The following is a 23,095-nucleotide window of genomic DNA, read 5'->3' as shown; positions in this document are numbered from 1 at the left end:
GGAACCAGACCCACAGACCACACTGCTGCCAAAGCCATGCTCCTCTGCTGCGGGTGGGCATTGACAGCCAGAACCTGAGCAGAAAACCTGCTTTCTCCTCAAGGCAGCTACAGAAATACCAGGCTTGAAAAATAGCAAGGTTTTGCTATCTTTGACTTGTTTCATGTTTGGTGTGAATTAAATGCCAATACCAAAGGACTAAATCCCTAATCTAAATGTCTTATTCTGCAAATAAGTGAAGAATTGCAGATTGCACTTCCCATTCTGGTCATAAGGCAATTCTTCCCTTCTCTTAAGTAACAGCCCTCTTCAAATTCACATAAGCATCTACCAAATAAACTTATGTCAACCGTTATTAAATTAGGATTTACGTTAATAATGCAAGGCCTTCAGATATATAAGCAAAATAATTAAAGCACCTGTCTGGTGCTATTTAGTTTGGTCACAAATACAAACTGCTATTGAGCAAGTAAATTCATTAATTATATTATGTCTGAATATTCCCTCCAAGCACATCCTTTGTGAATTTCCATTTCAGAAGTAGATTTTCACTTACTAGTATTATTAGCACAAAAGTTTAGGCTGGTATGTTTTATAGGAGAGAAGGTACTACTACTACTGAGGGGGGAAGGAATTGGTAAGCAAATAGTTATCAATCAAAAAAGCCCATGTAGCTACTGCTGTCAAGTTTGTAACATTATTTTTAGCTTAGACAGTATGATAGTAACACATAATTTAAACCACCAATGTGATGAATAATTCATTCTGCCCCTATCTAAAGCCTTGCTAGGAAGAGAAATGTTCAGTAAGCTCCTACTGTTCTGTAACTTCTACCCTTAGCACAGAATTACCATTGTGCATTTCATCCATGACTGTAAGATGAAGGAAAAGACAGGATTGAAAACAAACTACAAAAAAACCCCACCCAAAAAACAGTGAGTAAACAGAACAAACTTGCTTATCCTATACAGAAGAATGTTCTTTTTGAATTCTGCTCATTGTATGTTGATGCACCTTGAAGATTTAAAAAAAAAAAAAAAAATATCCCCTGAGTGGGCCTTATCCTTGAATGTAACAAGTATTCAAAAGCTCACAAAAAAAGAAAGAAGTGATGTCTATCAAAATCCAAGTTCCCATTCTGTGAGTTATTTAATCTTCCAAACCAAATAAGATTTTCAAAATCAGGAAGAATGTTCTTTCTTTAAAAACACACAAAAGCAAACGGTTTGCAAGAATAACTAGCATTATCTTTCTACTGGGCAATGCTTGCTGCAGAGAAAAAAAATAAAAATCCAGGCTTTGTCTAAAGTCTTTAGACTAAGTCTGCCTTCACTTTTTTTTTTTTTAAAGATCAGATGCAGAAAAGCATGCACTACCTTAATGATGAAAGGTACTGTTGTAATAGACAAAGAATGTCAGCTATGGCCAGCAAAGGAGAACAGTGAAATCTTAAAGTTCTCCATTCCAGTGTAATTCATGCAAGCAGAAGATACAGGCCATAAACCCTGGACACCTATCTTCAAGGACTACACAGCAATTTACATCCCTCTTATCTTATATTAAATAATAACAAGACATCTACTTAGTCCTACAATAAAAAACACTTAACCTAATGAAGAAATAAAAAGCTACATTGCCAAACTGCAGTTGAACTCCTTCCCCTCCTTGCTGCTAACTTGAGAAAAGCTGTATAGTCAACATCAGAAGGGAAACCTTTTTATGTGCATTTATGATAGCGGCAGGAGTTGTCCAACACCTGGTTGGATTCAGCTCAACAGTCCCTGAGTGCTGATGCTCTTCAGCCTGGTTGTGTGAAATGCTGACAGCATCTGTAGCTAACAGCTATTGACAATCTGCCTGGCACATACCTACCTGCTTTTATTTCCCCTTACCCAGGTGGAAGGGGAAAGCAAGGAAGGACCAACCCAACACAAAGCTGGACTGATGGGGTCATTCTTTAGAATGAACTTGGAGCAATGTTCAAATCCACATACCAAAGGGCAAAACAAAATTCACCTTCACAGGGCCCATTTCTGCTACCCAAATCAGCACATTTTTTTAGTTTTTACTCTTCCCTTCTGAAAAATCTATCTTCAGGTATTACCCGCTAACATCCCGCATCCCAGTTTCATTCACTGTAATTGTGATCTATGTTGACAGGTTTTCCTTCCTTATGGAGGAGTTGTGAAGATTACAGTCACAAGACAGCCTGCTACTTCAGTGCGGAAAACCAAGGGATATTTTGCAAGCAAACAAACAAAAAAAACCTCTTCAGGGTATGACTGGGAAAAAAAGCATCTTATAGACATCCACATGTGGAACACAAGGCTTAAAGTGCAACATAAATAAGTTGCTTCAATCACTATCACTGCTTCTGATGCTCAGTGATTTAGGCACAGGTCTGTACTCCCTTCATTTGAAGAACAGGAATCTTTTTTTCATGTACACATACAACCCCACATGAAACATACTGTGGTAGCTAACTTAACAGAAGGAAATGGTGTCACCCTGTTCTTCAAAAAGTGTAAAGTGGTTACAGGTATTAAACTAGAGAATTCTGTGGAATTTTTAAGGATTTTCTCCTATACTCTGAGCAGTCAAAACTTGTATAAAGTAATATAAATTTTTTGCACATGCAAAACTTGCCAGCTTTGACCTTGGAGAAATGGGTTTAAACAAAATGTAAGTAAATTTAAAAGTTTCAAAAGACAGCAAAATATGTTGCTCCAAAAAGTACATTAGTACATTTTACTTTTTCTTGATGAAAATGGGAGTGATCTGAGAATGGACATAATCTTCCCTCTTTGATCAACACAGTAAAGATAAAACACCAGAAATACTTGAAACTCTTAAGGCAAATTCTTTCTACATCTGCTTTAGGCTATTTTGGCTGTAGCATTTATGTACTCTAATTATTTTGTGCATTAAATACCATAAATATAGCTGTTGATTTATGATCTATTTGCAGATTCCAACATACAGCTGTATTTTATTTCATTGAGAGAACATTCTTCAAGTAGGACTTGTACACCGATGCATTTTGTGGACAATCATTATTTATGGATAAACCAGTGATGCTAGCAGCTTTTCTGTATGCCATAGTTTAATTGTATGTCTGTGTACTTATACCTAAGTGTGCCTCTGTAGGAGAGAGTAAGAACATTTATGTATGATTCACTTTGAAAGAAAGTAAACAATCCTTTAGCTTCATGTGGAAGGAACTTGGCAGTTCCTTTGCAACATACAAAATACCTTAGCAAGCAAAAAAACGCCAACAATTTCTCCAAAGATTCTGTGAGAAAAATCTATTGTCACAGAATCAAAGACAATACACAAGATGAGTAAAAATATTCTCTCTTACGAGTAAGCCCCCTCTCCAAATTAGCTTAACCTACTGAATATAAAACACATTGTTTCTCCATTTTGTGAATGCCTTTAGGGTTCTATTGATAGCTGCCATCGGCACAAGGTATTTTGTTTGAGTGGCACGCACATAATACATTTTGGTTAGCACATATAAAAGAGAAGAGTTAGTACTGGAGAGTAAGTAATATATCATAAAACGTCAATCGTTCAAGTTGCATCCACCTACCTGTGCTAGTGCGGTATGTGCCTGTGTGTGCTGGTTGCAGAGGGTCCCCCTGACTCTGGCTGAGACTCCTCATAGGGGGCTTCTGATAAACTCTGTCTTCGTAAATAGGATCTATATGGTGTTCTGGAGACTGCAGTGCCCTTAACTCGGAGCCAAGGTGGCTGTGCTGGCTGCTGTATGATGCCCGAGACCCAGCTGCAAAAAGATTTAGAAGAGACATGTAAGGCAGAGGAAAAAAGTGACCGACAGATAATTTGACTTTATTAGAAGTAGCACTTAAATACCAAAGAACCCCCACCAAACAAACAAACAAAAAACCCACCAAAAAACCCCAGAGAATCAAATGCTTTCAACATTGAAATAAAAACAGCATGCAAGGACAGCAATGGCTCCAGCTAATTACTTTAGTTGCACCATCCAGCTGCATCATTTTGTCCAGGGAAACTATGTAGTTTGGAAAGATAGATATTATGATATCACCTCTCCTGAAACAGAGACTAAAACCCCTCTCAAAAAAGCATCCTCTAACGGTGAATAAATTAAACATGCCTCCTGGAAAAACTATTTTAAAGACAGTTTGGGGGTCTTTTTTAGGTATGTTTGATTGCTGTTTTGTTTGGTTTGTTTTAAATAATTGGCATTGTATTAAAACACTTTTTATTCTACTGTTAAAAATACTATTTTCTGTCATAATATTTAAAGAGATACTTGCATATTTCCTGCTGTGATTGCTTTTGTCACTTAGGAACTTCGGTTCTGTGGTTCTTTAGCAAGTTTACCAAGAAGGGTCACAGGTAAGCCAGAGAAATATTACACATTTTGAAGGCAAGGAGCAAGCAAGCATGCAACTGACACTTGATGAAAGTTGGGTCTGTACCACAAAGTCCTAGCACTCTATTTAAATGCTTAGAAAAGCAATCAAAGATTGTTCTTAACACTTCTTGCTGATACTCTTGTGAGAATAAAATCCTGGATGTGGGTGATGTTCTGCCAAGCTTAGCTTGCACTGCTCAGACCATCAGTGTAACCATTCCTGCCAAAACCCTGCCACATTCATTGTGTCAACAGTCATTTTGCTGCATTAACATTATTTTTTTTTAAATGCAATGCACAGATATAAAGTGGGATAGCAGCATAATGGTAGAAATGAGAAAACAACATGACTTAAACTTCAGTAAAAATGGACTGGAGATAAAGAATAATTTATTCCATTTCCTTCTTCCTAACCAGCTTGTGCCACATACGTGTTTTCTTCTGAATTTTTCAACCTGCATGCATGTTTACAGTGGAATATCCTACTTGAATATTTTTCCCTTCAAGCATTTTTCAGCTTCATTTGCCATTAGCACACTGCTGGAAGTCAATTCCATTGTGCCCCCCTTACTAGAAAGTCTGCCAAGAATTCCAAAGACATATTTTATCTTTACTGCAATTATCAATGAAGTTGATACTACTACTACTACAACAAAATTAAACTCTTCATGGGCCGCATTTTCAAAACACTCTTTAACCCTGCATCTTTAAGACTGATTCTGAGAACAGCGTAAGTCTAGCATCCTTTAGAGTAGCCCAAGAAACAGCCTGTTATAATTATGTCCAAATTCAATCTGTATTTGGAGAAAAAAATATAGAAACATTGAGGGGCAAGATTTCAGAGGTTCAACAGTACATCAATAAATCAGACTTACTACAGAATAATTACTCCCCCTTCTATAAGTACTATTTATAGAAGTACTTTTATCCATTTACAAATTAATGCTCTTTAGAATAACAAATTATCTTCTTAATCCTGCTCCCACTGAAGTAAAAGATTTTTTTCCCACTGAATTTAGTGGCAGTTTAATATATTCTCAAAGATTTATGCTAGTCTTCCCATGAGGTGGGCTTAACTCAACCTCCCTCATTCTCTAACAATAGTTCCAAATCTGCAAGTGCTAAGACTAGTCTAATACTAAACAGAAGTTCAGTATTAGTTTATTATGCTAATATTGAATAATTTATTCGTATACTGCACATGTAATTAAGACTGACATTACTGTACTAAACCATAAACATACATATAACCAGATGTGACAAACAATACAGAGAAAACAACATAACTTGCCCAAAAATGGCTAAGTGGCCATCTGGAAGTTCTTTGAAGCCACCTGAATAGTAAGATTACCCCCAAAAAAGGGTTCTGGAATTAAAACTCTATCAGGGAATAACTGCCACTATTCCTCCAACATTTCAAGAAAACAAGGTAAGGAAATAAAGCAAGAGAGATATTTTTGCTTTATAATCACTCTCAAATCTCAGAAATTAAGGCCATCAGAACACGACTATACTTTTCAAAGCATGTCTCTTCAACACCTTTACTTTTAAGCAAAACTGATAATTTTCTACAGACCAAGATGCAATTTTACTACACTATTTCCCAATTACCAAACATTGATACTTAAACACAAAATACTAAGCACCTTTACATTTCTTAAAAACAAACAGAAAAAATAAAAAATTATGGTGGCGTTTCACCCTTTAAAATGTTTCTATTAGGTTGGTATTTCAAAAACTGGAACAGTAAATTGCATTCTCAATTAAAATTTCCATCATGCTTAAAATTCTTAACATATATTACATTTATTCAAGCCTCAATTTGTTGTTCCTAAGTTTTTGTTGCACATTTTGTTTAAATAATGAAATCATCTAACTGATAGCTCTGCTAGCAACAGTGATCTTTATTGCTGGTGCTGTATCACATCGAGTAATCTCACACAGATAACTTCCAGAAAGACTAACAATTACAGCTGAAGTGAACAAAAGACATGCAGATTTTTATATTGTTTCTTTAAAAAATAAAATAAATAAGGAAGCATGATGGATTTCAGACAACTGCATCCTATCTCATCTACACATACATACTCAGCCCCTCCACCATATTCTACAGCTACTTTGAAAGATGCTGGAAAGATAGATAAGGTAATTGATCAAAACAAAGACTGTAAACTCAAAGAATTGATGCCACAGAGACAGAGAGAAGTGCAGCACTGTCTCCTGCCTGCACCTTGTTTTAGCAATAAACAGCTACTTTACTACCTGAAGCTGCAAGCTGATCTGCATCATCTTCAAAAAAACTTGCATTAATGGAGATGGAGGTTGGAAAAGCAACAAGATCAAAATGGAAAAGCAGCAATCGATACACTACCAGGATGCAGTAAAACATAAGACTACGGAGAGGCATCATTAATGCATGGCTCACCCCAAACCACAGTTATCCCGACCCTGTTCTCAACTAGCTGCCAACCCTTCACCCCACTAACACCACTCTGGGCTGCTTGAAACCAAAGCAGTGATGTGCATCAAAGCCACACACAACTCTTCCACATATTCTGCAGATGGATTCATCTCCCACCCATAGACAACCTGTCCTGAACAGCAATGTTATTTTCCCCCTGGGGAAGTATAAGACACCAAATGAATTCAAAGACAGTTCTCTATGCCAGTTCAAAGACAGCTAATTATGAAATTTATAGTTCTGCGAGGCATTAATTACAGATGATGTGTTTAGCATCAGAGTCAACATGGAATTCTTATAACTATGGCTGTGAAGGAGTGCTGGTTTGTTTTTCTTCTTTCTTCTAGATTAAAAACAAACTCAAAGATATTGAGAACTAGACCAGTACTTATGAGCTGTAGTAACCACTTAATAATTAGTTGCTCAAACAGTCCTATCTTCTGTTTGACAAAAGACTGAAAAATTGTTTGATTGTAATGCCAGAGATGTATCACAGTATAAAGTATGGAGAAGACTGAAAGGCTCTAAAATAGTTGTGAGAGGCATCAAAAGTAAAGCAGACAGGAAAAAAAATAGGGTACATTTGTTTTTTAAAATAGAAGCTGACTATATAAAGGAACAAAATATACAGAAGAGAGAGTCTGCTCTGCTTTTGTAAGTCTCTGTGACTGAAACCTAATAGAAGTGTAATGCCCCTTCTGCATCTCTGTGGAGCTTGTAAAATTACTCAGGTATGTTCCTCAACCATACAGGGAAATGGTTGATTCCTAGGAAAATATTATTTTCCACAGGAAGAAAAGTACTATGATTGGACAAGTGTAACGGGAGACAAGTACACAAAATAACCCCTAATTACTCTTCAGAAATTATGCAGGCTCTCATGGAAATAAATACAACAGACATTTGAATGGCATTGCTAACCTGACAATTTAGGATAATAAACTACTAAATTAGCAGCATTTTCAATTCCAAGAAACTAAAAGCATTAAAACCATTTAAACGAATTGCAAGTAGGCATTTGCACGTTTTACTAAGTTCTGAACCATTTTTATTGTGCCCCTTGTGAAAGCCTTTATAACCTGTCATCCTGTCTTGCTGCAGGCCTTCAACCTCTAAATATCTCTAATATCAAGAGCATATGGTACTGCTCTCCTCTCCAGGATTTAAGAGCTCATTGGAAACATGAAATATCTAAGTGATCATCTCAACATGAAGAAAACCATCCAGATTTGACCAGATAAAACATTCAGCCCTCACTTAGAAATCCTCCATCACAAAACATATTCAAGAGTCTTGTTAAGCAGTTTCCTTATGTCTATGTTACAAGAACATCATCAACAAGATATGAGCTGAGGATAAAGCTCAATGACCATTATATTACCACTTATCAGCAATGTGCTTACACCGTTTAAATTGGTTGCAACCACTCACGTTTTAACACACAGCATAACTCTGGCTACTTGAGGCTTTAAGTATCAAACATTCTCTGAAAACACTATGACATGTTGTGCTCAGGAGATTTGATTATCTAACAGAGGACTGACCTTCTACAATGGGATGGCTTTTAATTTCAAATATAATGACATTTTTCATGTAATTTCCTCTGAGTTCTCCTTGGATTACAAGTTTTAAAAAAACAGCCAACCAACCACAACAAAAAATCCCCAACCCTACACAATGTTGCAATTGTAACAAGCCCATCAGTAAGATAGGAGACTTGCAGGCACAGAAACTGGGAAAGATCACAGCAATTTAGTAGCTCAGTGTGTTGCATGATTTTCTGCTGACTGAAAGAACTTCTTGATTTAAATGGCTTATCAGGGCTTGAAACCCTTTTTGACGTGAGTTTCTCTTAGATGCTTGCCCTGAAATGCTACTGTCCTTACAAAAAAATATTTTAAAATCCATCAATTACGCAGTACATGAGGCCATAGCTTTACTGGAATTGTGAAAAGGCAACATGCGATAAAGAGGATACGAATAGTAGGGTTTTTACTCTGAATCATGCGTAATGAAACCTATTTTACAGACACTAACCTGGTTCATGTATGCAAATACATGTGCAGGATTAGAAGTGAAAATGGGGAGAGAAGGAGAAAGAGGCCAAACGCTCATAGCTAGACTTTTGTTATTGACCTTCCTTATGCTGAAATGTATCCAAAATGCTTGTCTGAATATATGCATCTTCTATTCACAACAAATGATCTACAACAGAGGTTACTATAAATAAAACTAATAAAACTCAGGTAGTGGAATCTACTAGCACTGTGTGATAAAAAGTACAGTACCAAAGAGAAAAAAAAAACTTCTAAACCAAGTACTGAAAGTGAATGCTAGTTTTTAAGACACGACAGATGGTTACATTAACCAGCAAAACATGACAGGCCATATGGCAGTACCAGCTAATGAACACCTTGGGTTTGGCAGCTTGTGCCCTTAGCATACCAATGATCTGTACTCACCAGAACCAAAACATAGTCTACTTTTGATTTGGTTTAGATTTTTCTTAAACACAGGTTCCTCACCTGTTTAGATTTTATACCCCCCCAAAAAAAAAGTTCTACTAGTTTGGGTCTGAAGTTACAGATTACCTGAAGTTCAGCACCAATTTTGGTCTTTATAGTCTTTTTCCATCCTCACTACACTGATCTGTCCATGACTTAGGACTATTTGTACTATTGAAGGAAATAATGCCATCATTGAATTGATTGATAACACATGATACCTTTCAACTTATGTCAAACTCTGGACATTTGGAAAAAAACATGGATGTGCTGCTCTGGCATCCCCAGTTCACAGAAATCCCCAGAACTGAAAGAAGAGCCTTGTCTCACCTGTCACAGTATTTTAGTCTGATTTTCATCAGGTTTTCTACTTAAAAGATTAAAGTGTAATATGATGCATGGCCTGGAGTGTTTCTTGTACATTATCACTGCACTGTCAAACCTACTGGCAGTTTCACTGTCAGGATACTGTCACATTCAGCAATACAGCTCACACTGTGGAATTTCCCAGACAATTTGTCCATTAACCAGATTAAGTACCTTAGGAAAGTCTCCTCAAAACAGATTGGCTTTGGCTGCTTAAAGGACATTGTAAACCCAGCATCTGACCTAGGGTTAGTGCTTTTCAGTGCTAAAAATAAAAGGAGGGGAAAAAAAAGAAAAAGCTGACACTTTTTAGAGTGCAATAAAGAGACCTAAAATAAAACCAATTTGATAAAGCTTAGTAGGTCTTATGATCTGGATAATTTTTAGCCCATTTAAAATTGTTTTCAACCAAATACTCAAATTAGTCCCATTCCTAAGCATATTATTAAAAGAAATAAAGATTAAAATATTTTCTAAGTTTTCTATATTTCCTTGTTAGTCATGTAGTCTAACTTTACCAAAAAGTACTGTATCAGTTATTTTAGTTCTACAAATCTAGGAAAAATGAAAGAAAAAATCAGATCACACCATAAATTTGTGTTTCCTCACAAGTTGTTGGTTGGTTGGTTGTTTGGGGTTTGTTTGTTTGTTTGGGTTTTTTTGGGTTTTTTGTTCCTGCTAGTTATTGTCCCAATTCTGTGGAAAAGCATTCACCTGCTTAAAACATTTTATCAAAATTGTTAGTGGAAGAAGAGAAGTGTGACTTGCAGCAAAGAGATAAGAAGCAAAGATAGTCCAGACGAAACAGTAGATTAAATGTGACAGACAAGTTCAGGGAGATAATTCCCATTTCATTTCTGATCTAGAGAACTGTCACTAAAAGAAGAAAAACAAAAACTCCACCAAACTAACTGCTACCACACAGTAACAACAACTTACCTTGAGCAAAGCAGAAAATAATAGATACAATTTTTGATTAATTTTTTAAAGCTGTTAACTGAATGATGACATTGGTCAGTTTTTGGTTGTTTTTTTTTTTTCTGTCTTTACTTCTGTCTCTTAATTTTCCCTCAACCCTAATAATTTTACAAAAACGGGGAAAGATATTGCTATCCAGCCTTACAAATCACTGCTTCTAACTTTCCTGCTCACTAACCACTTGGACACAGGGTTGAGTGCTTCAGCAATAACATGATGTTTCTAAGCAACGATGCCAAGCAGCCATGCATATGCTGTTTGTATAGTTCACTGCAGCATCACAGAATCATAGAATATATCCAGTTGGAGGAGACGTCGAAGATCATCCAGTCCAACCTTCAACCCAGTACTGAAGAGTCAACACTAAACTGTGTCACTAAGTGCCAGGTCCACGCAACGCTTGAGCACCCCCAAGGATGGTGACTCCACTGCCCTGGGCAGACCATTCCAGTGTTTGATAACCCTTTCAGTGAAGAAGTATTTCCTAATATTCAGCCTAAACCTCCCCTGGTGCAGCTTGTAACCATTTCCTCTAGTCCTGTCGCTTGTCACCAAGGAGAAGATGCTCTCTCCTCAGTCCAACTTCCTTTCAGCTACCTGTAGAGAGTGAGAAGGTCTCCCCTCAGCCTCCTCTTCTCCAGACTGAACAACCCCAGCTCCATCAGATGCTCCTCATAGGTCATGTGCTCCAGGCCTTTCACAAGCCCCATTGCCCTTCCCTGGATACATTCCAGCACCTCAATATCCTTCCTGCAGTGAGGGGCCCAGAACTGAACACAATACTCAAGGTGTGGCCTCACCAGTGCCCAGTACAGGGGATGGATGATCACCTCCCTGTTCCTGCTGGCCACACTGTTTCTAATACAAGCCAGGGTGCCATTGGTTTTCTTGGCCACCTGGGCATGCTGCTAATTCACATTCAGTTAACTATTAAGCAGTAACCCCTCAGGTCCCTCTCCAAGTTGCTGCTTTTCAACCATACATCCCCAAGCCTGTAGCTTACCATAGGGTTGTTGTGACCCAGGTGCAGGACCTGGCACTCGGCCTTGTTAAAACATCATACAATTAGCCTTGGCCCAGCAGTCTAACCTGTCCAGATCCCATCATAAAGCTTCCCTAACCTCTAGCAGATGGACACAGCCACCCAGCTTGGTGTCATCTGCAAACTTACTGAGGGTGCACTCAATCCCCTCATCCAGATCATTAACAAAGATACTAAAGAGGACAGGCCCCAGTACTGAACCCTGGGGGACACAACTAGTAACTGGGTGCCAGACAGATTTAATTCCATTCACCACCACTCTTTGGGCCTGGCCAGCCACCCAGTTTTTTATCCAATGCAGAACGCACTTATCCAAGCCATGCACCATGAATTTCTGAAGCAGAGTGCTGTGGCAGCCAGTGTCAAAGGCTTTACTGAAATCCAGGCAGACTATGTCCACACCCTTCCTTTATCCATTAGGTGGGTGACTTTATTGTGGAAGGAGATCAGATTAAGTCAGACAGGACCTGCCTTTCATAAGCCCACAGTGACTGGGCCTGATCACCTGGTTGTCTTGTATGTGCCACATGATGGCACTCAGGATGACCTGCTCCATAACCTTTCCTGGCACCGAGGTCAGACTGACAGACCTGTAGTTCCCTGAATCTTCCTTCTGGCCCTTCTTGTAGATGGGAGTCACATTTGCTAGCCTCCAGTTCAATGGGACCTCCCTGGTTAGCCAGGACTGTTGATGAATAATGGTGAGTGGCTTGGTGATCATTTCTGCCAGCTCCTTAGGTAGCCTTGGGTGGAACCCATCCAGTCCCATAGACTTGTGCACATCTAAGTGGCATAACAGGTCACTGATCATTTCCTCCTGGATTGTGGGGGCTGCTTTCTGCAGCTCACACCCTGTCTTCCAGTTCCAGGCCATGAATCCTCAAGGAGCAACTAGTATCACTTATAAGTACTGAGGCAAAGTAGCTATTCAGCAGCTCAGCCTTTTGTCTTTGGTCACCAGATTCCCTCCTACATCCAGCAGCAGGTGGATATTCTCCCTAGCTCTTCTTTTACTGTTACCGTACTTATAAAGGCACTTTTTATTATCTTTAATGACATGGCCAGATTGAGTTTTAGTTGAACTTTGGCCTTTCTAGTTTTCTCCCTACATATCCTTGCAAGAGTCTTGTACTCTTCCTGAGTTGCCTGCCCCTTCCTCAATAGCTAGTAGACTTTCCTTTTCTTCCCAAGTTCTACCCAAAGCTCTCTACTGAGCCAGCCTGGTCTTCTGCCCTGATGGCTCACTTTCTGATGCAGGGGGATGGTGTGTTCCTGTGCCTTGATTTAGCTCTTGAGAAACGTCCAGCCTTCCTGGACTCTATGTCCTTCAGGATTATCTCCCAGGGGTTGCCATCAACAAGTCTCCTAAACAAGTGACTCTGCCCTCTGGAAATCCAAGGATGTAGTTCTATTGACTCTCCTCCTAACTTGACTAAGCATTGAAAACTCCACCATCTCTTGATCGCTTTGTCCAATATGGCCACCAACCTTTATATCACCTACTAGTCCTTCTCTGTTTACAAGCAGCGAGTCTAGTAGAGAGCCATCCCTTACTGGCTCATTCACCAGTTGTGTTAGGAATTATCTTCCATGCACTCCAAGAATCTCTGGGACTGCTTCTTGGCAGTTGAGAGTAACATTGAGCGTTTTCAATAGTCAACATCTTCTTTGAAGTTTTGCTAAATGCATTTATCTTATAAAAGATAAGAGTTGAATATTCTAAATTTTTAACTGTAAAACCTTGGGTTTTAAGCTAAATCAAGTGCTGTGGCAGTCTATTAAATTCAGCAAATAGGAACAGAAATGCCAGTGTATTTGGTGAGACATGCTCCAAAAATAAACATGCAGAAAAAAAATAAAACAAAACGAAAAACAAACCCAAAAAACCCAAAACATAAGGAGGAAGTTCATTACAATGAGCATGGTAAAATACCATAACAGGCTGCCCAGAGATGTGATTGAGGACCTGTCCCTGAAGACATTTAAGATCAGACTTGATATGGCCCTGGGCAGCCTGATGGAGTGTCCCTTCTCACTGCAGAGGGGTTGGACAAGATGACCTTTGAGGGTCCTTTCCAACCCAATGCAATCTGTGAGTATTTTGTGAAAGCCTATAGTTAACAATTCTCTGACATAGACTACAAATCAAAAGGAAAAACAGTGCATCTTTAATTTCCCATAGCTTAGTTTGCTTTCTTCCTTGAAGCACAAGGCCATATCATGGCACAGGGACCAAGTATCTGCCTGGAAACTAACAGTGTAGACTAAAGATCTGAAATCTCATAGATCTGTAGGGCTAGAGACCACTTCCAACAGTACAAGTGATTTTCTAAATAGCACCGCTGCCTCCAGCAAAATGCACCAAGCACTACTCCACCGATGTCCACCAGAGAAAATTTAAAAGTTTCTGATTGTGTTTAACATTGTGGAAAAGGACAGCATCTAACAAACCCAGTGATTCACAATCCTTCTCCTGAAGTGAGCATCAACTCAGTCAACCTTAAAAAAGGAAGTTCTCAACAGGAGCTCTGGTGTGGGGGGAAGAGAAAAGTGTTTCTGCCTCAACTCTTCCCTGTACATGGAGCAGAAAGAGTATCTAGACCTTAAATCCAACTAGAAGTGGAAGTGTTGAGATTGACACAAAAAAATTCACTAAGAAACATGCTTTGTAGAACAGTGGCTCTGAAAGGGAAAATGGCCACTCTGTAACAGCATGAGAAGTGTAATATCAGAAACCTAAATTCATTTGGGTAATGAAGTGTCGAGTTTGCCCAACTACAGTATTCCTCAACTGGCTTTTGCTGGGCAAACTGAATTTTTGATCTAATTGTATTGTCATTCCTGGGAGTTCGCAGTTCTAACAGATGTTTTTTCCTGCTAACAGGGAGAATGCAAATAGATAGTTCCAGTGAATCCTGACCACACATGCATCTTTTAAAAAAGTATTAATTTATGACAGAAGTATTGCACATGTTTCTTTGCATAACTATGTTCCAGTCTCTGATACATGTGATTGAGATCCAAGACACCACATATTGGGTTTGTTCACAGAATAGAGTTTTAAATTTATCTTCTACAATTCCTTTCACAATGAGATTGTATATTACTAGATGTGTGAACAATATTAACTTTTGGAGATTTTATCTGTAACACTTTGCACTCAAACTTGCATTTCACTGACAGAATGAAGAAAAACATCAGATAGTATTTGTTTTTTTATGCAAAGTCATCTTTGATAGAATATTAAACACTTTCTCCTCCCAGTGGCTTTGTCCTCCTCAGTGAGCATTTGCTTGCAATCCCCAGTTTCCAGAATTCACCAAGACCCAAGGTATAAGTTTGTGACATTCCAGGGGGAAAAATGAGGTTTGTTATGTTTGCTTTTCTTTCAATGCCACACTCAAGAAAGGGAAGGTTCCTTTGGATGCTCTGTAGCACACTGTATTACTCTCCAAGTTTTCTTTATCCATTTGAGACTCACTGCATTTAAAATGTTAAACACAGAGCTTTTATTAAATGCATACATAATGGATTTGAATACATTCTAACTTAAGAATTTAGTTGTGCCTGTAAAAAGGTTTAGACCAGGTATCATTGCGTTGTTCAAGCTGGCTTTAGGTTGTTCCCGTCACGTATACATCAAGACCAGCGCTAAAACATTTGAAATCATCTGCTACTCCTAAAATCATTATAGAATCATAGAATTGTTAGGGTTGGAAGGGACCCCAAGGATCATCTAGTTCCAACCCCCCCCTGCCATGGGCAGGGACACCTCACACTAGATGAGGTTGCTCAGACCCACTTCCAGCCTGGCCTTAAAAACCTCTAGAGGTGGGGCCTCCATCACCTCCCTAGGCAACCTGTTCCAGTGTCTGACCACTCTCACGGTGAAGAATTTCTTCCTAACAACCAATCTGAATCTACACATTTCTATTTTTTTTCCATTCCCCCTAGTCCTATCATTACCTGACACCCTGAAAAGATCCTCACCAGCTTTCTTGTGGGGTAGCTCTAAATAAAAAGAAATGATGAATGTAGAGGCAAAGAAAAGGAATAGTATTAACACAGGAGTGATTAAGAGGAGCATAAGGACTTCACCAAAGTTTATGCTAGAGTAACCATTGTAACTCATAAATAAATTTTTCTCTTTTAATGATGCTTACTAATATATAGCAATCACACAATAGTAAGCTTTTAGTATACAACTTCCAGGAACTCAGTAGAATTTTTTGTGTAAATTCTTCCATGATAAACAGTATGTAAACAAAGAAATGAATGGCTACAGATCTGTATTTTTTTCCCCAGCAACTTACTTAAAGCAAATAAAAAGGGATACAAGAAAAGAAAAGAAACAAAACCAGCACAGGAGACTTTGTGATGTGCCATTAATCCCACAAATCCAAACTACCCCTGAAAGGCATGGCAAGGAAAGGATCATAAGCTGAAACAGTCCTGTCACTTGAGCAGAGAGTCCATGCTAAATAGAAATGGTCATGACAAATGCTGCAAGAAACAAATGGTGACAGAAGGTCAGTGGCAAAATGGAAGGCAGACTGAAGACAAGAAATACAAGAAACATGTACCAAGCAGTTTGCCATAAAGTACTGGAAGGGTTCAGCTTTAAGAATGGCTTTTGCTGTAACTGAAATTACAAGGATCGGATGCATGTTAGTCCAAAGGTGACAAACACTTGAGGGATTCTCAGCTGTCCCACAATTATTTCCTGGTTATTCTTAAATGCAAATCAACATAATTTGCATGTCAAATGGATGCCTCACCTCTGAAGGCAACACTTACACAATCATATGGCTGGCTGAAGATTCATATCAAGTTTTGTCTGTTTTACAAAAGCAGTCTGAAATCTACTGCAGACTGAGAAAATCAGCGATGTGCAATCCATCGAAATCTTGATAAAGCTCAGATTAAAAATGAGATTGTCAGCTAAAATGGTTAATTCTTGAATTCCAGACTCTCAAGATAGCAGAGACAGACACAATTAGATCACTTTGAAGGAGACTGCTCAGTTATATTCAGCATTAGCTTCAAATTATTGCCAAAAGTAGCTCAAGGTGCAACACAGAAATGAATGACAAGAACTAGACAGGGAACTCCAACTTTAGACTGAAGGAAATGCAAAATTTTGATGAGTAAGCCTTGAAAACTGAAGCTTGTTCAGAGACCAGACAAAGTGCAATCATGGCTCACGAATCTATCTTTACCATGGCTACCAGTTCTAATTCTGTGAGGGAACTGAAGAGCATTAGTTCACAAAGATTTTCCAGTGATACACATCATGGCTGGTTAGTCAAAGCCCTGAAAACAAAGCCTGCCAGTGACAAGAAGCCACTCATATGATACCTTTTGCCCTCATTCCCTCCTTGGTGAGATGATACTATCCTAAAAGCTGCCAAGGAGTCAATTTATCTTGTCTTTTAAAAAAGGCTGGTAAATCCTTCATAAAATTACTTATTCTTACCAGGATTCCTTAGTCCTGATGTGTAATTTCTGTTTACTGATAGTAGCTACATAAGCCAGCAGCCTTTCTACTGTTAAGAAAAAAGCACAGTAACTCAGGTCTGTGTACAAAAGGCTTCTTAATTTCTTGATCATGTAGGCAGAGCAGTTCAGAAGAGGGCGGGAAAGATTCTTTCTTGACTAGAGGGTCACAGTTGTACACAGATTCTCATATGAAGTCCTAACCATATATATAACACACCCAATTTTGCCTTTTATGTGATTAGGCCATGAAATGTTCTCTTATGTTCCTAATATATGTGGCTGAAATATACTGTAGGCAAGGAGGTCAACCAGGTATTTTGCTATTCTTGTTTTCAGCCAAATATCCCTGATTTGTAACTAGCTATTAGGTGTGTCATTAGCTTGCCTCCAGTTCTACTCTTTCCCTCTGACCTGCAAAATTCAGTTTCTAAATAGGATTTATCCTCCTCTCTTCAGGAAATACCTCCTAATATTCTGCTATCAAAAAGTTACCTTGGCATATTTCAGGTTTCTATGACAAGATAACAAAATGAAAAATAATTTTTCAAGCGGCCTAAAGAGTTATACTTGTGGGACTTTACTAGTGGCATCCTTTCCACTAATTTGATTTTCAAAATTGACAAACTGACAATGCTTCTTTGCCCAGGTCCTACTAAGCTCCAACCACCCTCCTGCAAGAATATTCATTTTCTCTACCTTAATTAAACAGTTCCCAAGAGGCACTACAGAAAATGCCTGCTCAGAGCCATAGTAGGAAACAGACATCAGATATGATCTAAAATGTCAGTAAGCAGGTTATTCCAGTACACTTTGGTTTTGGTGAACTCATGTTGCAAATTATTCCATTAACCACATACCACCTTCATGTCTCATTTTAGCCTTTCTATCCATTCTTCTTGTGATGTCCAACAAAGCACCAATTAGCCAGTCTGCAATTTGTCTTTTGCTGGGTCCTCCTTTTCTTGAGGGCATATTAGCCCCAAACACACAAAGGGCTATTGCCTTTGACTCCCTCCACCTTTCTCCCTTTCCCCACAAATATCTGAAAGAGACCAACTCACCCTCTTTTGCAAATTGTGTTTCCAGGACTTTGATACAAAGCCTTTGAAGAGCTTATGGCACCTTTTGGTGAGCATATGCAAACATGACTGCATCCCTGTGGACCAGAATGCTGAGGGAGGTGTGGATGGTGGGAATGACCCCACAAAGAAGAGTCCTTTTGCTTCCCAGACACAGGAAATATGCTCCAGTATGAGAGGACCAAAGTTCCTTCTTCACCCTTGCTTTCCTCCCAGGCAAAACTCTTTAAATCCAGGAAAGCTTTAGCCCTGTGATCAAAAGGTTTTACTGCCCCAGAGCATCACAGCTGGCTATCTGATAAAAGGGATGATTCACACCAGAGTTGGAAGAGGAGGGTAAGGGGCCTTAAGGCAAGATATAGACAGGCACCGTGGAAAAGATAAATACATAAGAGCATATGCAAAAATTTCCTCAGAAAAGTGAGGGTTGCCTGATATTTAAGACCATGTGTATTCAAACTAATATGGCACTTTTCCATCTTTCACTTCAATGCTACAATTTGCAACTCAATGTACTTAACTAAAAATCTATGCCATCCAACAAGCTCTTCTTATGTCATGCCTTACAACTGTAAAATTAGTCATCCACTGGCCCTTCTCATTTTGGCATATTATCACCATAATATTACTTTCATAAAACCAAAAAGTATTCTGTCTGTTCTGGGACCATACCTAGGTGATTTTCAAGTTTGACCTTACAATTACAGAAAAATTGCCTCATTTATCTCCTGCGATTGCTCATAGAGCAAATTTGATCTCATGTAGTTTCTGGCAGTCACCACCGATGGCTAATATATTCCACCTGTGAGCACTCTCTGTCTCCTGGCCAGCCATGTGCAAATTCCCTCTCAAGTTTTGGCTTTTGAAAAGTGGGGCCTTCCTCAACTTCCCAGTTTTCAATCTTCTTCCTGCCATAGTCAATCACTTTACTTTTGACCAGAGGCACGTGCAATGCTGTAAAGTTGCTGTGGGCACATGAGCAGCAAAAAGCTCCTAGATATCCCAACAAACCAATGTTTGTCACTGATGAGCTGCGTACTGACTTCACAGATTTCAGCTACTGCAAACCATTTGTGTGCCACCGCAACTTAAAAGGATGAAGTTTTCTACCACAGAAAAAACAAAGGGCATGTTCTCACTTCTCTCAAATACCTGAAGACCATGAGGGATTAAAGATTTCTGTCACTATGTATTGAGACTTCAGTGACAAACATTTCAGAGCTATTGGATAAGGCCTTGCAAAGGGGTTCCAGACCTTGAGGAAGCTACAGCTTCCATGCGTACCTTTGGCTAGTGCACAAGCAACAGAAGACATGCCAGTTTAGACTGCACAACACAATCAAATATTTTCACTAAAGCCACAAAAGCCCGAGTGTCAGAAATCTGAGTTGAAAAGAACCTTCCCCTTGCTTAATACTAATACTGCCTATCACATACACTCCATTCTGCTTCCCTCTCCCAGTGCTCCCTTCTGCTAAGTGACTTCAAGGCCAAAGATGTTTGGGAGGACACAGCATGGTGCTCCTGGCAACTAAAGAGGAAAATATGTACATGAGGATACCATTCAGATCTGAGAACAAAAGGGATGGTAACCAGCACAGACAAGACAGCCTCACTACATGCCCTCAAGACCCAAAAGTCTGGGCGTATGAAGTTCATGAGGTCCCAGACTCATTCTGTAATCTCACACACTAAAAATACTACAAATCAACATAGCAAGGCACAACTATATGAACTGGAGCGACAACACTGGCTACTCTACTTCTATTGCTCTGAACAAAAGTTCCAAAAAGCTAGCTTCCCAAAGCCCTGCTTTTCAACTTCATATATTTCATCAGATTTTCGTAGTCAAGAAGAACTTACAGAGGACTTCCAGCTCCTCAGACTAACCATTTCCTGCTACAGACACCAACTTTTCTGTGCTAGCTTTTAGCTGACTTCAGCTCCTTCTTCATGCTACTTTTCAGGTGTATAAGCACGGACTTTTAAAACTCTGCTCTGAAGTTTTAAGAAATTCCTTCCAGTGACTTGTAGCTTCCATTTGAATCCTGGCTTTCTTAGGTACACTGCTGGAGCAGAGGCCAGTAACTGCATGCCAGGTTGTGTGGTTACAAGCAACAGCAAAGGCTTCAGTACTGACCAGAAGCACATTTAATGCTGCATTTACCTGAAAGCCCAGAAACAGCTACTGCCACTCAGCTTCCCAGAGCTATTCAGTTAAAGTAGTTGCAGCTTGGTAGCAGTTCAATACATTTTCAGCAATGCTGCAGACTAGTTTTCGTTGCCTAAGAGACTGTTATTTTGCAATATTATTTGATTTCACACCCCTCTGAAAGACCACTGGGAGAATCAGTCAAATTATTTCCTATATCAATAATAGGAAGCAAAGAGAAACAAGGTCAGTATGAGAACAGAACCCAAGTTTAAACATATATGTAGCATTTGTTCACACAGAAAGTCAAAGCTTACACTCATTAGCTCAAAGATATCTCTGCACACATGGGATTTCTGTATCTGGCTCGTCTCAATTACTACTCCTCCCCTACAAGCAAATTCATTTTGTGTAAACTAGATTTGAAAGATGCAGGAAGAAAAATCATGGCAATACTATTTAAAAACCACTTAATCTTATTCCTTCAGCTTTATTGCTGTACATTGTCCATTTTGGATACCTTGTCCCTGTTGGAATTGTGCACTTTTGTAAATGTTTCAGCTGTAACAATTAGTAAGGTAATTATGAATGAAGGAAGAGGTAGAAGCAGAACTAGCAGCAAAGCAAAGGAAACACTCAGCCTTGTATTTGTATCAGCTGCAAGACCAACATCAGCACTTTCAACCTCCAGGTTACAATGCAGAAACAAGTAACTTTGTACCAGAAAGATACTGAACTCTGAGTCTCTGAAATACTACTGGACGCCTCAAAATACTTTGTGTCTTTTCGGTGTCTGAAAGAGTCTCAAAACAAATAAGAGTAGAAGGATAACAAAAACAAAGTAAAAAATACCAGGACTTCACTGTCTGTCCCAGAACAAAAGTGTACTAACTATCTTCCCATATGTAAAGGCTCTGACAGCATTTCCAGGAACTTTCTAGCTAATTAAATCTATAAAAAACTACTTTGGTTAAAATTAATGGAACCATTTTGTTTTCCCTGATATATATATCTATATATCTATATATATATATATACACACACACTCACAGGATTCTGTAAAAACAAAAGAAAAAAAAATGGTTAAACACCTGACTGTCCTTTTTGCTATGATAAATCATATCAACAGCCCAAGGCTCACAGCATATCTTAAAGCTAAATATCCAAATATTTTCCTTCATTATCTGTCCAAAGAAGTACAACTGCACATTACACCTTGACTGTTTCATTAATTCAACCCTGTGTGTAAGGTGGGGATTTTAAGGCACAGAGCTTCTAATTCTGGGGTAATTTAGATCCACCTTGGCTGTGGGTTAATAACTATGCTTGTACCTTCTTTATGTATAGTGCCCTGCCGAAAAGCTGAATAACAATGCATGTAGTGAACTTGTCTGCATTTGCAAAAGTTGGTGGGAATTTGGGTTTGATGCAGTCTAAAAAGAGTATTTCACTTGCATACAGTTTAAAACCCACAAAGAGACTTACTTTAGCTTGTTATCACTAACATTTATTTTAATACTATCTAACTCTGCTAAGAGTTATTTGTCCCCTATGCAGATCATATTGGGTTTGGCTGAGATGGAGTTAGCTCTCCTCATAGCGTCTTTTGTAGTGCTGCATTGTGCAGTGGTAGCTGGAAAGGGTGTTTATAACACAGCAGTGTTTTGGCTACTGCTGAGGACCAAGGCTGTGCTTTTCCAACATTCTCCCTCAACAACAGGCTGAGGGATGGGCAAGACCTTGGGAGGACACATGGCTGGGCTAGCTGACCCAAACTGACCAAATGGGTGTTTCATACCATATGACATCAGGTCAGATATAAAAGCTAAAGCAAAGAAGAAAGTGTGGTGGCATTTGTTAGTAGCATGCCTACCAGTGCAACTGCTATGTGCATTGAAGCCTGGCTTCCTGAGGAGTCACCAGACATTGTCTGCTGAAGGGAAGTACAGAGTAGTATCTCTGTTTGCTCCTGCCTCTGCGCACAGCCTTTGTTTTCACTTCTGCCTCACTAAACTGCCTCTATCTTGACCCATGGGCCTCTTGTACTTCTCTCTCCTCTATCCACCTAAGAAGGTCTTAGCTTTAGTAACTTTGGTGGGCATCTGGCCCCAGCCAGGGCCAAAACACCACAACACAGGTATGAATGAAGGGGCTGAATGCATGTATGCTCACAAGTAGTAATCATAGAACCAGAATAATTGCAGTTGGAAAAGACCTTTAACATCATTGAGTCTAACCATTATCTTAACTACCAAGTCTGGTGCTAAACCATGTCCCTTAGTAGCACATCTATGTGTCTTTTAAACACTTGCAGGGGTGGGAATTTTTATTTTAGTACATTTTAGTACTCATGTTACACATGCATACAAGCAATCCTACCTCACAAAAGACAGATTCTTTTTCTTTTTTAATTTTACAGGGAGCTGAGAGAAGATTCTCTTTGACGACATAAGGCTGAGCACTTTCAGCAGTCTGAGATACCACATCTCTTGTTTCAGCAGAACATGTCACTGCTACATGAAGAATAGGTGCATAATATTCTATCCACCTAACATTCACACCAACACTCATTTCTTAAACCTAACCTTTTATTACAGCTGCTGGAGCAT

General features: G+C 39.0%; 1 protein-coding gene across 2 annotated transcripts in view; it reads right to left on the bottom strand.

The window, feature by feature from the left end:
- Nucleotides 1–23,095, bottom strand: part of CTNND2 (catenin delta 2) — a 492,311-nt gene that overhangs the window by 235,908 nt on the left and 233,308 nt on the right. For both annotated transcript variants that reach the window (XM_054381916.1, XM_054381917.1), the window contains one exon: nt 3,593–3,787. In XM_054381916.1, coding sequence (XP_054237891.1) covers nt 3,593–3,787 — 195 coding nt within the window. The remainder of the gene's footprint in view (nt 1–3,592; nt 3,788–23,095) is intronic.

Source organism: Indicator indicator, chromosome 6, assembly GCF_027791375.1.
Source record: "Indicator indicator isolate 239-I01 chromosome 6, UM_Iind_1.1, whole genome shotgun sequence".
NCBI classification, from domain to species: domain Eukaryota; kingdom Metazoa; phylum Chordata; class Aves; order Piciformes; family Indicatoridae; genus Indicator; species Indicator indicator.
Note: the sequence above shows the minus strand (reverse complement) of the source record. Positions and strands in the feature narration are given on the sequence as shown.